This window comes from Taurulus bubalis (assembly GCF_910589615.1).
Source record: "Taurulus bubalis genome assembly, chromosome: 11".
NCBI lineage: Eukaryota > Metazoa > Chordata > Actinopteri > Perciformes > Cottidae > Taurulus > Taurulus bubalis.
In genome coordinates this window covers 14,372,745-14,388,214 of record NC_136599.1, presented here as the reverse complement: position 1 = coordinate 14,388,214, position 15,470 = coordinate 14,372,745, and the positions used below count along the sequence as shown (strand labels likewise).

Below are 15,470 nucleotides of genomic sequence, written 5' to 3'. Positions count from 1 at the left end.
ACACACACACACACACACACACACACACACACACACACACACACACACACACACACACACACACACACACACACACACACACACACACACACACACCTCATTAGACCAACAGGTCACGCTGGGCCCCGTTATTGCATGCTGGGACTTACAGTGAACAGGCGCGTATGTTTCTAGGCAGCCTGAAGAATAAGTGCGATGCAGCACTATAGCGCTGCCTCAGTGATTGTTACGAGAGTTCCAAATAAGCCAAGGGTGGCCCCCGGCTATTTTAAACTCCAAACATGTAAATCCATATCACTGCAGCAGAGTCAAAACATCTGTGCGATTTGCACAAGACCATGAAAGAGTTTAATTGTTATCTAACCACAAAACATAATCACATCCTGAACAGAGCATCAGAGAGGATTTGCTGTAAATTATGAGGAGAAGCCAGAGGGCAGGCAGGGGCATGCAGAGCAAAGGAAATGAAACGGGGAGGAGAACGATCCCGTCTTCATTGTGACAACCTCTTTACAACTATAAACGGCAACATGTAAACACAGTGAAATACAATACATGATGGGATGAGAGCTAGATACAGCTGGAAAAAGTATAAACAACAGCGTAAAAAAAAAAAAAAAGAGCTGCGCAGATCTATTTCAGTTTGGTACACAGTAATATTCCTTACCCTGGTTGGTACAGTTGGCATGAGTTTCGTCACTGTAGTCTCCACAGTCATTGTCGCCATCACAGGTCCAGTATTCTGGGATGCAACGGCCACTGTTACATTTAAACTGGACACTGGAGCAAGAATGGCTGCAGCCTGCTTCATCACTGTTGTCTCCACAGTCATTGTCTGTACATGAGCACACAGAATATATTTTTTTTTTGGTTATTGGGTTGTTTTTGCAGCTTTACGGAAGGTGAAGAAAGTCTAAGAAGAAGAAGATTACCGTTGTCACAGCGCCAGTTGATGTTGATGCAGCGGCCATTGGCGCACGTGAACTGAGTCAGAGGGAAGCAGGTTGGATAGGCTGAAGAGAGGTCAAGAGAGAATATGTTGAAAACAACAACAACAAAAACATAAAGATCTGTCATCTCAGAGGAAAACACGTGCTAAAAGCAGCAATATAACGGTGCAATTTCAGACTCACCACAGGCGTCTGGTTCATCAGAGCGGTCTCCACAGTCATCATCCAGGTCACATGTCCAGGAGATGGGGATGCATCGCCCACTGGCACAAGGGTACTGGTTCGGTGGGCATGTCCGAGCTAGCAGGGGAATAAGGTGTAAAACAGGTAATGGATATAAAAAAGTTCTTCTTGCAAAATCCCTGCCTCAACATTTAAGCTTGCAATGACTCATCAATGTTAAATAACCTAATTTCCAATATTCTATTGCTGCAAAAAGTACAACACAAATCAACACTCACTTTCTCTTAATTAAGTTAAAGACAATTTAAGACGGCTCTTTTAAAAAGTATACCACTGTTTTCTGGCCCATTATGATCGATGCTGCAGATAAATAGTCCTGGATTGTTTATAAATTCATGCTGGCACAAATCGTAACTGAATTAATTTAAAACTAACAGATCCCAATATGTCTGCTTTAGTTGCAACTTGTCTGTCTGCCCAATGTTCCCTCTTCACCATTTTAACTAACTATTGATAACTGTCTTTAAAACATTCATCTAACAGCAATAACTCTGATTGCAGATCAAATTGTTTCATCAAATCTCGTATTTTACAAACCAAAAAAAGATGAAAAACTGTCATGCTCTACGAAACTACGAAGACCTTCAGGTGTGTATATACCAGAGCAGGTGGTGTTGGATTCATCTTCATCATTTCCACAGTCATTGTCTCCATCACACAGCCATCGCAGGGGGATACAGCGATTGTTCTGGCATTTGAATCGGTCCGCTGGGCAGGTGTGCTGGTCTGGTGGAAGAAAACCGAAAATTATACATTACGGTTGAGTGTCCATATAGAGTTTTGTTCTGAGAACCAGCTTTTTTCTTTAATTGTTACTAATGAGGAGAAAGTTTATGCCTCGAGAAAAAGCACTGCACCCAGCACCTTTTCCCCGAGCGATCCGACTTCCTTGTGCGGCCTCTCAGATCACTTCTAGTTGAAAATATCTGGACCTTTTTGAAAGCCACTGGTGTCGTCACTGTGGATAAAGCGCTCCTAAGCCCTTTATATTGCTTTTTGTCATATAAAAAAAACGCAAAATGGATACCTAACACGTATTCATTTTCAAAACTTAATTTATATTTCTTGAGCACTAAGCTTTCTGGTTTATCAAAGCTTTCTGTTTAATGTACTACACAGCCTGCTAAATAATCCCCTCACCCTTTAAATATGTCACTTTAAATTAAGTATAAAGAAGAGAATAACATTCAAGGCAAATATGAGTCTCTAGTTCTCACTATTGCCTGATGAGGGGAAATCAGGTCAGTTAAATTTCAATCACATTTTGCTGCATGGAAAAAGACGATCTTGGAAACTAGTTTGCGCTGTCGTTTCACGTTAGCTAAAACTCTTAAACAGATTTTTTATTTATCTATGTGTTGCTGTGTAACCATGACAATAACATGGCACACTTACGGCAGAGATCAGGGGCCTCATCGCTGTTGTCCAGACAGTCGTTGTCCCCGTCACACTTCCAGCGCTCTTGGATGCAGCGGTTGTTCTTGCAGGCAAACTCCCCTGGCTGGCACTGCGGCGGGGGCACGTAGGAGGGGTTGGCTGGAGATGACATCAGGGGTAGGAGGAAAGACAGATTAGCCATTGAGAAAAAAGCTAAGCACCAAACAAAACAAAGCCTTTTGGATCCCAGGTCAGCTTACATCAGCTTCTCAAAGTTGCAAAAATATTGGTGGGTATATTTTAAAACTTCTTTTTAGCTTTGGCAAAGATTGTGCATAGTTTAATTTTCAAATGGAAAGTACAGCCTAGATTCTTTAACAGCCTCAACTCCCGCTGAGTAATACATTTCCGTGAACCTTCGACATTGATCTTTGGTGAAACCTTTCTACTGGTTGGACTGCTAAGTACCTTTGCAGGTGACATTATCAACATCTAGGATTTGATCGTTAGCACAGCCACAGGACCTGCCGTCAGGAATAGCAAGGCACAGACTGCTACAGCCACCGTTGTTAACGCGACACGCATTGGAGCCTATAAGAGAAGCAGGAAATAAGAATATTATCATTTGATCTATTTATTAGCAACTTATGAAGTGAGAATGAATGAGTAGTAGAGGTATACCTTGCTGCTGGTGTGCATCGTAGACTCTGATCTCAAAGATGGGTGGCCTCTCGTTGCGAAGGAGGGTGACTGTCTTAGTGTCCTGGTCCAGTTTATAAATGCTGCCGCCACGGTACTCATTCCAAAAAAGAAATTTTTTGTAATGACATAAGCCGAAGGCGTGGTTGAGCTCCTGCCCCTCATACACCACCTGTTAAATCAGGAACGAGATAGGGGTTGGATCTCCAAATATTACCAGGGTTCCAACAAACTGATGACCCTAATATTCTGAACAAAATGTTTTTTTAGTACTTTGGACTAATATTTCTTTTATTGTCTGTAAACACACAAATATCCAACAGTGTAAATATATTCCCCCAGCATTACCAACCTTTCGCTCAGTGGTGTTGAGATAAACCAACTCAATGCGGTCGTAGTAAGCGTCTACCCAGTACAGGATGCCCTGGGGAATGTCCAGACTCAAGCCATTAGGCCACAGCACAGTCTTGCTGGTCAGGAACACTTGGTGATGGGAACCATCCATCCAAGCTTTCTTTATCTTCCCTCTGTTGCTCTCAGTGGGGTCCTCCTCCCAGTCAGTCCAGTACATCCATCTAGGTGACGAGAAGAGATATCATTACGTTTAAAAGTGTGAGATAAGTTGAATGCTGCTTCACTCAAACATTAAAGCTGGATAAATAACTTAAACATAGCAATGAATAACTATTAAAATAACAATCTCCTCTCCAGTGTCTCACCCATTCTGGGGGTCCACCACAATTGCACGAGGGTGGCTCATCTTGCCCTCAATGAGAGTCTTGCGGGTCTGAGAAGCCTTCTCCAGCCTGGCGACGCTAATAGTCTTTTTAGGCCCATCATCTGTCCAGTAGAGATTACCTCCCATCCAGTCTACTGCTATCCCCTCCACCGTGTGAATTCCTGAGATAAGCAAAAGAAGTCGGTGTGAAAAAGAAATTATCAGCTGGCCAGGTCAAGATGAATATGAAGAGAATAAAGTGAAAACCATATAGAATAACCTGACTGGATTATTTTCCTCCCTAAATTCCTGGATTTTGATTTGAGTAAAAATATTGTCCAGAATCCTGTGCAATGCGATCATTTAATTCTTACCTTCCTTAAGTATGGTGTCTCTCTCCGTGCCATCAATTTTCTGTCGACCAATAATGTAGTTGGTGGCATCAGCAAAGTAGATGAATTCACTGGCAGCGTGGAAATCCAGAGCTCGTGGGTTCATTAGGTTCTCAATGGGAATCATGTATTCATCAGGCACCTTAGCATTCATGTCCATGCCCCTGATGATTCCAGGACGACCCTTACCGTACACCAAGAACAACTCATGGTCTGGTTCTGCGGGGGAAGAAGAAATACATATTCTCAATGAATAACTGTCATGAATTCTGCCAGCGATTTTGTAACATCCATTACTTCAATGCCATCATCATTCATCACTGCTCAAACTAATGGGAAGGGGTTCATTTTTGTCAAAATATGTTTTCCCTCTCAGTCTTGATACTCACTCTTGCAGGACTTTCCATCGCTGCCGAGGCTGAATCCAGAGCGACAACGACATGTACGGGTTTTGTGGCTGTTGCTCAGCAGACATATGTCAGAGCAACCTCCAGCTTTCCCAAACTGATCCAAGGCACATGCATTGCTGCGCACTAAACCAGGAGAGAAGGGCACAAAACCAACAGTCATGCAATGGTAACTGCAATCAATGGACATGGATCAGTTAGCAGTCAAGCCAAGTGCCTTCTTGAATGAGTACCTTGGGGTTGGCGCCTCTGGTGGTACACGTGCAGTGCAGCTCCCCTGTCTACTCGCGTCACCACCTGGAAGTCGGTGCTGTTGAAGCGGTTCACTCGGATCACACTGGTCTTGGGGTTGAGGTTGCCTTCGTCTGAGTTGGTGGCATACAGGTAGTTCTCAAATACAGTCAGCCCATACAGGTGCTCAATCTGAAATGCAGTGAGACAATAAAGCAAAATCAAAAAAGTTGTCTTGAGCTTGCAACTGAAAATGCTGATGTTCTTAGTAAAACAGCTCATGGTGCATGACTGATTGCTTTTGTGACATTGTGTACACATTTTTATCTTGAACGCTGCAACTTCTGAGTTATTAAACTTTCCTAACATATTATTCATCAGTATCAAACTCATCGTGACAGGTTCTAAAAATGTGAAGAAATCTTTGACAGACAAAAACAGACAAACAGACTCAGTAAGAGACAGACAGAAAGATAGAGAGAGAGTTTGTGTAAACTTGGCACATGGTTGCACAGAGGCTCCATTTTCCATTGGCTGTTAAACAGAGATAGGTTTGACTTTTTAAGGGTCTATTCTGTGCAGATGTATGTTGTCGGGATCATATTACCTCCCCCACACGCAGCATCACTGCAGTCCTGATTTCATTAAGATCATTACTCTGCTTAAAGTTTGAGCCAAGCTTCCCAAGGGCCAGACTAATCTGTTTAGAGCGGCACTAGCCAGGAAAAACACATACATTTTAAGTAATATTAATCAAGGTAATAAAATGGTACTATTCCCAGGAGAGGAGGGCTCTCTTTGCCTTGACAAACAGGAGACAACTGGAAACCAGTACTGCCTCTAAAAGACGGTGATATTAAATCAATGATGTTGCAGATTTGGAAAACAGATGTTTTGTTTTACTGAAGGGAAGACTGAAAAGTAAGTCAGGACTCTGGGCTATTGCTGCTTGATTCAACATTTCAGAAGAAGGCTGAATAATCTGAAATACATTTTCTTGAGGGTATCTCCATGTATGTCGTAGTATTATTTTGTGTGCACAGCCGTCCAACCATCCTTCAAACCTCACCAGCAGGCCCTGGATAATGGTGTGTCGGTCTTTGCCCTCGTAATCGACCACTTCAATGTAGTCCAGGTAGGCGTCAGCCCAGTACACCAACCGGTTGACCAGGTCCAGTGTGATACCATGGGGGAAGACAATTTTGCTGTCTACCAGTTTAGTGCGGTTCTGGCCATCCATGTCACAGCGCTCAACCCTCGGCGTAGACCCATAGTCTGTGAAGAACACTTTGCTGCAGCAGAAGAAGAGGAGGAGCATGGCAAGGTGACAGAAAAGGGAATTTTAATATCAAGAGGAAAGTTATTACTTTGGATGACTGCTCTTTGACTCTTGACAATTTGGCTTAACATTGACCACAACTGAGCAATCTTGATTAGTCACTGTGATGGAATAAAAATGGGATTTCCATGAGAATACAAATAGAGAAGTGATACGTAAGAAAAGGGAACTGTTAGTATACGGAAAAAGAAACAGCGAACATGCAAGTTTTTCCATTTGGAGGAAGTGCTTTGATTTGTGACCGCCTGTCTGGTCAGCATGTCGTCTGATCATAAGATCTAGTTTTCCTCTCAAGTGTTGCTAAAACAGTACTGAGGGTATTGTTGAGTCAAGAAGAGTGGAGGGAAGAACTGACCCCATAGCCGGGTCCAAGGCGATGCCTTTAGGGTTGTACAGCTCCTGGTCCAGCAGGGTCACGCACGTCTGGCCATTCTTGTTGCAGACAAACACCCGGTCGTCCACGTCATCCACAAAGTAGAAGTTTCCGGTCAGCCAGTCGATAGCCATCTGTTCCACATCTGAGGGATGCAACGAAGAGAAGAGGAGACATACACATTACAAAAGTAGAGCCTCAAGAGTACAGTCATGTAGTTCTTAGTCATATACCAGCCTCATTTCCAAATCTCTCACTTTATGATGCCATGACCTCTCAAAAACAAATTATAAAATAGCGCTGAATTAATGAGCCTCTGTCATCTTCCTGCACTGCTGGGTCCAAGAGGTTGTCCATTACCAGCACTCCGCTTGTCTTTGAGTGAGACAAGCAGGGCATGGGAAGGAAAGAAACACAAAAAGTGACGGATAAAGAGTGAGAGGTGAAGGCCTGCACTTTCTAATCCGTACTCCTTTCAGTGGACTTGAGCAATAACACAGAAGGAGAGACAAACTCAGGACTTTACTTTTGGATGAATTTGAACTGAGCCATGCATACTTATACAATGCATAAGTATGCATGGTTCAGTTATTATAAATACTTAAGTCTTTGACTATGAGGAGAAAGTCAGTCAAAGCAGTTTGACTTGCAGTGTGCCGTCATAGGCGCCACATAAACTAACCAACATGACAACACACTTGAGGAATAAGGATAAAACCTTGCAGAATGGTCAAACACAGACCCCAACGGCGACCATTTGTGAACAGCAAGATACATTTCAACGGCCCAAAACAGGTAGGATGATTATACAAGCCTTGAGAAAACGGCACCTGAACATTGTCCCAAATTACCCATTGTAATATTTTCACTGGTCAGCCTGCTACTTTCTACGGATTACTAATAGTTAGTTAGTTAGTTAGTTAGTTAGTTAGTTAGTTATATATATACATATATATATATATATATACACACACACACATACACATATTTAGTATTTGTGACCAATTAAAAAGGAGAAAAACAAGTGTCTTGGTAAAGTGAGAATAATGTAAAAACTCCTTCTGCATGATGAACACATTCCTTTGAAGGATATTCATTTTTATGTTGTGAAGTTCCCAAGTAAAAGGGCTTTGGCATGGCAGAGCAGAGCAGAAACATGACACATGAAGCGTCACTGTCAATTTAGAGATCAATTTGAGGACGGGTCAAAGTAACCCAAAATACTGTTGCAACACCGCTTACAAAAAGGAACTTGACATTTTGTAACTCCATGGCAAGCCAACATAGAAAGAGGAAGCTTTGCAGACAGCTACCCCCAGCATTGGGGAGGGTAGAAGTGCTGAAGTGTTGAGAAAGCACTGGACACATGTCTCACTTTGAGATCCTCTGTCCTGTATGGCACTGGGTGCAGAAATCCCAGACCACAGGGAGACCCAGCTGTGGGAAAGGAGAGGTGGGGGGCTTGAGGATACATACAGCCTTATGTTTTAACAGCTGCCACCACACGTTCTTTCAAAGAAAAACACTGTATACACACATACACATCACACAGGCTTACTACTCACACATGTTGTATCAAAGTGACCACACGTGTCTCTCAAGTTATTTCAAGCAACAACTTTGATGTTGGGGTACACAAATGGGGTCCAACACCGTCGACAGTGAGCCCGCAGTCAGCCCGTCCCAGAGCTTTGACAATTCATAAAGAAAACATCTGCACTGGAGCCCCCCACAACAATGACAACCATGTTGCTCAAAGACTGAGCCAATGCAAGCTCCACAACAGCACACACACACACACACACACACACACACACACACACACACACACACACACACACACACACACACACACACACACACACACACACACACACACACACACACACACACACCTTCAAAAGGCCTGCCCCACATGAGATTTACAGTATGCCTGGTGCTATAATATAAGCAGAGCTGTGGAGGAAATGGGAAATCGAAAGGATGGGTTTGGGGGCAGCAGTTGGGAAAGACAGAAAGATAGTGATCGTGAAATCAATCTAAACATTAAAAGTTATGGTGCACCTCCACGCTGGAAATCATTTATTGAACGTCTGTAAAGAATGAGAGGTAACTGTTAATTCATGAGCTAGTAAAGCAAAAATCATGGTCAAAAGAACAGAGGGAGGGAGTAAAAACCAGTCCAAGATGTTTTATAAACATCAGAACCAAGACTCTGACAACGGGGGAAAGTTATTCATGAGTTGAGAAGGATAGTGATACTCCCATTGGTATGAGCTCTGAAACCACACTCCTTTAAAGAAATCCAGCTGGAAGTCTGGCTGCACAAGGCATTGATTAGACTGATATACAGAGTAGAGGGGCCAGTTGTGCAACATAGTCACTACTGTGTTGTGTAACAGTCTACAACTAGTGGACCAGCCAGTCTGTTGACATCCTTACTCATTCAGATTTTGGTAAGTGGAACGTTTGATGGGAAACTGAATGAACCCACCCTTTTCTCCTCATTCAATCACCCTGCCCTCATAACCTACTTCACTTCCTGCCCTTAACACCTACCAGCACACACTAGTCTGAGGAAACGTTTCACAAACCAAGGGGGTCTTATTGGCAACAACAAACATGCCTTCTGCCCAAAAAGCAAAAAAGGTATTTACGTTCAGGGCCACAGCCTATTTAGTTCTTCCAACTAGCACCACAGAATTTGTTCAACTGTTATTTTTTCTATTTGCATGTCAGTGCAATTATTCCTATATTTACATGGGCATAGCAGAGGGAATCGACAGCATGCTGCTTCCACAAAACTTCCTGTACCAAGAGTATCCCATTCATCTGTGCAAAAACCCCTTTTGACACAGTTGACCTCTCACAGTTTTGGAGTTTAGTGTTCATGGCATCGGCAAATTCCAATCTGCTACAGGTGAAAAAGATAAGTTATCGAAGTTATTGCCTTGAAAGGAAGACCTGGTGAGGGCTAAAGTCACAAAATTCAAACCATGACAAAAACAATGAGAATAAGATGTGATGTGAAAAGTCCTTTAGTTAGAATAGGCATGTGTTCTTTGGATGCAGGTAACAGCTGAGAGAATAATGCAGTACAGTGGAGGCATTTGTGTAAACTAGATGCACTTATAGGGGATCTCTAGAAACGTGTAATAATAGTGGAGGTTTTCCGTGATCCTATTCCCATACGAATCTGTGCCATGTCCGTATTTTGTCAAGTAGAAATTCCACCGCATATTACCAACCATACTTCAACAAACACAGAGGTCATGTGATAATATTGGCACAGGTCAAATCGGCATCTCTGTGATTTGGGATTGCATTACTTTTTGCAAGGTTTTTTGTATACTCCGCTCCTGTTTTCTGCCTCTAACCCAGTCGAGAATCATGGAGGCTGCTTGCTCATCCTGTGCAAATGTGCAGCACGAAACACAGAAATGTGGGGTACTTTGTAAATCACATGAGGCCCTCTGGTAATACTAGTCCCGTGCTAATAGGGATTTAGATGATTTTCACCATAATACTATACTTTTATAATCAGATGTTGACACAAATTCATAAAGACCTTCTGTGCACTAACGTATTCTGGGGAAAACCCCAAACAAAGGCTATAAAGCAGGAGGAAGGAGGTCGATGGGCAGAAGGACATGGGGAGAAGAGGATGGAACCGGTAGTCTCTGCTCCCCTTTTATCTTCCCAGTCAGAGACTCACACATGTAGACAGAGCAGGCCACATCTGGAGCCCTCGTCTACTTATCTGCCCTGCTCTCTCTGGCTCCCAGAAGCTATAAATCACTCTGTTTGTGTGAACCCTGCAACCTCCACCCCCCCCCCCCCCCCCCGTGCCATAATCCATATCCATTCAAGGCCAATCCCCTGGTCTGTCCACCATACCTTTAGGAGTGCACCTGAGCCCTGCTCATTATCAAACACTGAATAGTGCAAACAAAGAGTTGACATTAGCTTCATTTATATGATCAGAATTTGTTTTGAAAAAACAAGTTCCAATTCAAGAAAAGGCAAATGGTTAAATTAAGAAGGTCACACAGGAGAAGCTTAGATAACATTTAAAGCAAAAGACTACAAACAAACATACATTACGTGCTACAAATTACTTTTTGACTCAGCAAAAACCCCTCTGTTAATTTACCTATCTTATCTCAGCTGAAAGCCCAGACTGATGCAACATAAAATGGGGTTGGGGGGGGGGGTCAGCCAAAGTGCAAAGAGAGCCTCTTGCCCGTTTGTCTTTTTTGCTCCCTGAGTGACTGAGGACAGTCAAAATCGACCAACAGACATGACTAGACTCAGACCGTCAGGATTTTCCACAGTGTGTTATAGTTAAGGTGGGCCACCTAACCTGAAATTAAGACCGCCTCTATTAACATCTTAATACAATTTTATGAAATAAAACCAAACTAAAAAAAACCTGAGAAATTGTGCCATTTCACACATAAAAGGAAATAGATTTGGCTATTGTTTAGTCACAAGACGAGATGCACAAGATCTGGGTGGTTTATTGCTGCTTTTTCCTGGGGGAAACCTTGACTGTGGTACATCACAGCACCGCGTCAGATCCACAGATATTATGCCTCAGGCTGCATCCACACTAACACTAAAACAATGTCCGTCCTCACGAGCATTTCAGCAACGCAAAGACATTTACATCCATACTAGCACGCCTGAAAATTAATCTCCCAGGACCATTCACGTATGCGCAGGGCCTGTGTGAACAGGAAGTAGATTGGTTGCTTAGTTACAGAAATTGTATTGTACTCTTTACTAATAAAAGGTCATGCTTGATACATCCTTTAACACACGCACACTTTTTGTGGAAAACCAGTTAGGTTTTCAAGTTTTATTTTACAAACTAAGGAGCAAGACCTTTCAATGCTGCAGGTCTTGCTGTATCTATCTCTCTCTCTCTCTCTCTTTCTCCCTCACACATCAAATTTACTTTAATAATTAACACTTAGAAATCAAAGTTTAACTAGATTATGGATCAATAAATTTGGTCAACACAGGTCTCTCACTAGTTTCCCCGAGTAAGACACACTTCGGCTTTCTCATTGTGTATGCACTGCAGAGCCATTTCCTAAATGTAATAGAAACTCATTATCATGATTTTCTTATTTTAAACTGCACTTTCTGAATCCCAAATTAGATATTATTAAACTTAAATGCTAGTTTTAATGAAGAAAGGTTAGTGCAGCATCAAAGGAAGACAAATAAGGATACAAAATATATAGATGTGCAGTTTCTTATTGTCTCTTATTTACAGACCGACTTTGATGTACAAGGTTTAGATATAAGCTTTACATATTCTACATGTGCACAGAAATGGGACAGCACACAGACAGATGCAGTGTGTGCACAGCGGCAAAACAAAATCTCAAATCATAAACGGTAATATGTCACCAAGTAATGGGTGCATGAGACGAAGGTATTTAGGTCGGTGAGTGTGTGTGTGTGTGTGTGTGTGTGTGCGCTATGAATATGTTGACCTGGCTGGACAGACTGGAATGTAGGGGCTGTTCAAGCTGACATAACCCAACGAAGGAATGTAAATACCATCTGCATGACCACTCGCATACACACACCTCCAAGGTACAGCAAATCACTACCTTCTTTTTCTCTCTCCCTCTCATTTCATCAATCCCTTGTCTCTTTTGCTTCACTCTTTCTGTTGGGCTCCCGGTCCCCTCAACTTAACAGAGCAGGGGATAAAAAAAACAAAAAAGAGGTGGTAACACAATGAGGGCGAGTTGGGATACGGTCAACTCAAAAGAGTGCAGTGGGAAAACCTCATTGTAGGATGCTGGAGTTCACTGAGCCCCTGAGCCTCGGCTATGCCACAGCTGTCAGCAGTGACAGCAGTTGCACAAGCTTCATTTGAAGTGGATATGAGGCAAGGCCCTTCTAATCATGTCGCAGGTTTGAGTATACACACCCTCCTTTCTCACTTGTTTTCTTCGCGTCTGCCGTTAGATGCCTGGGGCCAAATCTCAAGGGAACGCTTCCCACACGCACAAACATATGCACAGACCCACACCCTAGCTTTTATGTTTTGTCTACATTTCTGCCCCCATTCTTACAGAGCAACGGCTCTTTCAGCCAGGCGAATAATAACAAACATTGTCAGGCTCGTAATCAGAGATAAATCATGTCAGCATTATATGAGTAAGCCTGTCAGAGGGAAGTGTTGATATGCTATACACGTCTGTGTCCGGGAATAATGACGAGGCCAATAACACGCTACAGGGAAAATCTTCCATTACAACACACACACACACACACACACACACACACACACACACACACACACACAGTAATTGGGACAACTTGTGAAGACAGAAAGGACTTCTATGGTAAAACCTAATGCCAAATGTCATAGTATCAAAAAACAATGATCCGCTTTGGGATACAACCGACAACATTCAAATGCATTAAACGGGAGGAGGAATACATTTCCACGCTTTGGAATAGCCACACACAGTCAGTACATGAACCAGGCTACACAGTAGGTTCTGGTTTGCTTGTCAAGAAATATGCAAATTAATGCCTGAAGGCATGCTGCCAGCCTTATATGCATCAAATCACTAGAAATAAGCTACATATATATATATTGCCTCTACAGGATGATATAGTGCCCCATGATCTTCACAGAGAAATCTTTTGAAAAATAAAGCTGGACTCAGCACTTCTACTTGGCACTTTAATGCTGGTATGAGTGGCTTTCTGAGACAAGGCTGTGTTGCTTCACATTTTACATTTGTCTGAGCTAGCAGATGTAAAGTTGACCGTTTGATTCCTGAGGCAAAGTACGAACATTTCACACGGGGTGAACTGACAACTCAAAGTGATTATCGGAGTGTTGCTTGAGTGCTCTTGTGCATAGAATGCATTTTTCTTTCACTGGTTGTTTACAGCGAACCCATCATGCCCTCAAAGTACTTGACAGCATGTTTCTGTGTCAGCATAAAACAGTTTCTAGAAAGTGTTATAGTCATTTTCGTCAGTTAAACTACTACTCACGGTGCAGGCTGAGGGAGATGTTGATGGTGCGAATGTTAGTGACAGTCTTGAGGTCAGAGATACTGGCACACTTCAGCTGGGTAGCAGCGGGAGTGTCACCCACATCTATCCAGCAGACGGTCTCCTCAGCATAGATGAAGTCCATAGCCATCGTCTGCTTGGTGCCGATGGAGGGCAGCCGGGACGTAGAGCCGCTCAGGGAGGTGCAGCGGATGTCATGGAGGTTAGCAATCAACAGCATAGGCAGGCGATCCACTGGCTCTGGGGAGGGTGATCGGGACAGGGGAGTAAACAGGCAGGGCAAGCACAGAAAGAGGATAAAATGGGGCATCAGGGGAAGAGAGATGAGGAGGAGATGAAAAGGAGTCAAAGGTCAATACATCTCTCTCCAGTAAACAAGCTTGTAAAACAAAAGGGGCTTCACACCATGTAGATCTGATTATCTGATATAATACAGCGGGAGACAGTTTCAACAGAGAGATAAATCAACTGCATCCTTGTTGTCTGTTGCACTTTTTTTAAAGGTGTTTTCTCACCATTTTTGGCTTTACAGGAGCGGTTGTCAGGCTGCAGCAGGTAGCCCTCCACACAGCTGCAGATGTAAGAGCCTTCAGTGTTTGTGCACGTCTGACTGCACGTCCCGTACACATTGCACTCATTGAAATCTACAGGATGATAACAATACATTAACAGACACGGTCAGTAAAGAAAATATAGAAATTGTACAGCACTTATTCGCATTTTGCTGCATTGGGTGTACTCCAATACAATATAGTCTTGGCACCATATAACAAAAAGAAAAAAGGTTACTAGCAAACTCTGGAACATGCATTTGTCTGTCTTGAGGCAAGCAGTTTGATAAAATGTGTAATCTTCTCTGCATGCTGCCCCACGCACATTTCCGTCAGCAAGCAGAAAGTCAGAGTAACAGATGAGTTTGTGCATTTTACTTTGGCCAAGCGAGAATAAATCTGCCAAATCACCCACTCACCTTTACATGTCTTTCCATCTGCAGAAACCTCATAGCCGTTGCTACAGTAGCACAGAGGCCCATCATGAGTCACAGCGCAGTGAAACTGGCACCCATGGGAGGCACAGCCTGGTGCTTGTTCTGAAGCAGAGAAAAACAGAAAGACACAGAAAACATAAATACTGTGGAGGCTGACATGGGCGCAGCATTGCCACCATACAGATCAAATTTAGAGGGCAAATGCATTCTGGACAACAATGAAAGCCTGTTTAAGTATTTCATCCTTGATCACGTTTGTGTGCAGATCAGCTCTCTAATGTTATTCTGAATCTTAACAGAATCTCACTGTCAAATCCTATCACATCCCCACTGGGAGATCAGATAGGATTGTGTGTTTGCATGTGTGTGTGAGAAAGAGAGAGTGGGGGTAACACACACACACACACACACACACACACACACACACACACACACACACACACACACACACGGGCATGTGACAGACGAGCTGATGTGAAAGCGCTCACGTTGGGGGGCCTCTTTTTTCCCGCCCCCAGAGGGAACTCAAGGACACATCTTTTTGGCAGGAAATGAAACGGGGGCATCCACACATCCCCTTTCATCGTGATAGCTAGAGAACGTGTGTGTGCAAGCAGATGTGTGTGTTTTTCTCAGCTTGCAGATAAATGGGGTAGGGTAGTAATGGTGAACCACATCTGATATTACAAAACAA

The 15,470-nt window shown here is 43.1% G+C and overlaps 1 protein-coding gene across 1 annotated transcript in view; it reads right to left on the bottom strand.

Moving 5' to 3' along the window:
- Positions 1–15,470, bottom strand: part of LOC306743303 (low-density lipoprotein receptor-related protein 1-like) — a gene marked incomplete at its 5' end in the record, with an annotated part of 80,643 nt that overhangs the window by 33,927 nt on the left and 31,246 nt on the right. The window contains 17 exons of the mRNA XM_079225807.1: positions 668–835; positions 933–1,013; positions 1,134–1,250; positions 1,794–1,919; positions 2,589–2,729; positions 3,039–3,161; positions 3,252–3,441; positions 3,622–3,844; positions 3,989–4,169; positions 4,362–4,598; positions 4,769–4,912; positions 5,020–5,209; positions 6,087–6,309; positions 6,712–6,874; positions 13,768–14,028; positions 14,304–14,432; positions 14,759–14,878. Coding sequence (XP_079081933.1) covers positions 668–835; positions 933–1,013; positions 1,134–1,250; positions 1,794–1,919; positions 2,589–2,729; positions 3,039–3,161; positions 3,252–3,441; positions 3,622–3,844; positions 3,989–4,169; positions 4,362–4,598; positions 4,769–4,912; positions 5,020–5,209; positions 6,087–6,309; positions 6,712–6,874; positions 13,768–14,028; positions 14,304–14,432; positions 14,759–14,878 — 2,817 coding nt within the window. The remainder of the gene's footprint in view (positions 1–667; positions 836–932; positions 1,014–1,133; positions 1,251–1,793; positions 1,920–2,588; positions 2,730–3,038; positions 3,162–3,251; positions 3,442–3,621; positions 3,845–3,988; positions 4,170–4,361; positions 4,599–4,768; positions 4,913–5,019; positions 5,210–6,086; positions 6,310–6,711; positions 6,875–13,767; positions 14,029–14,303; positions 14,433–14,758; positions 14,879–15,470) is intronic.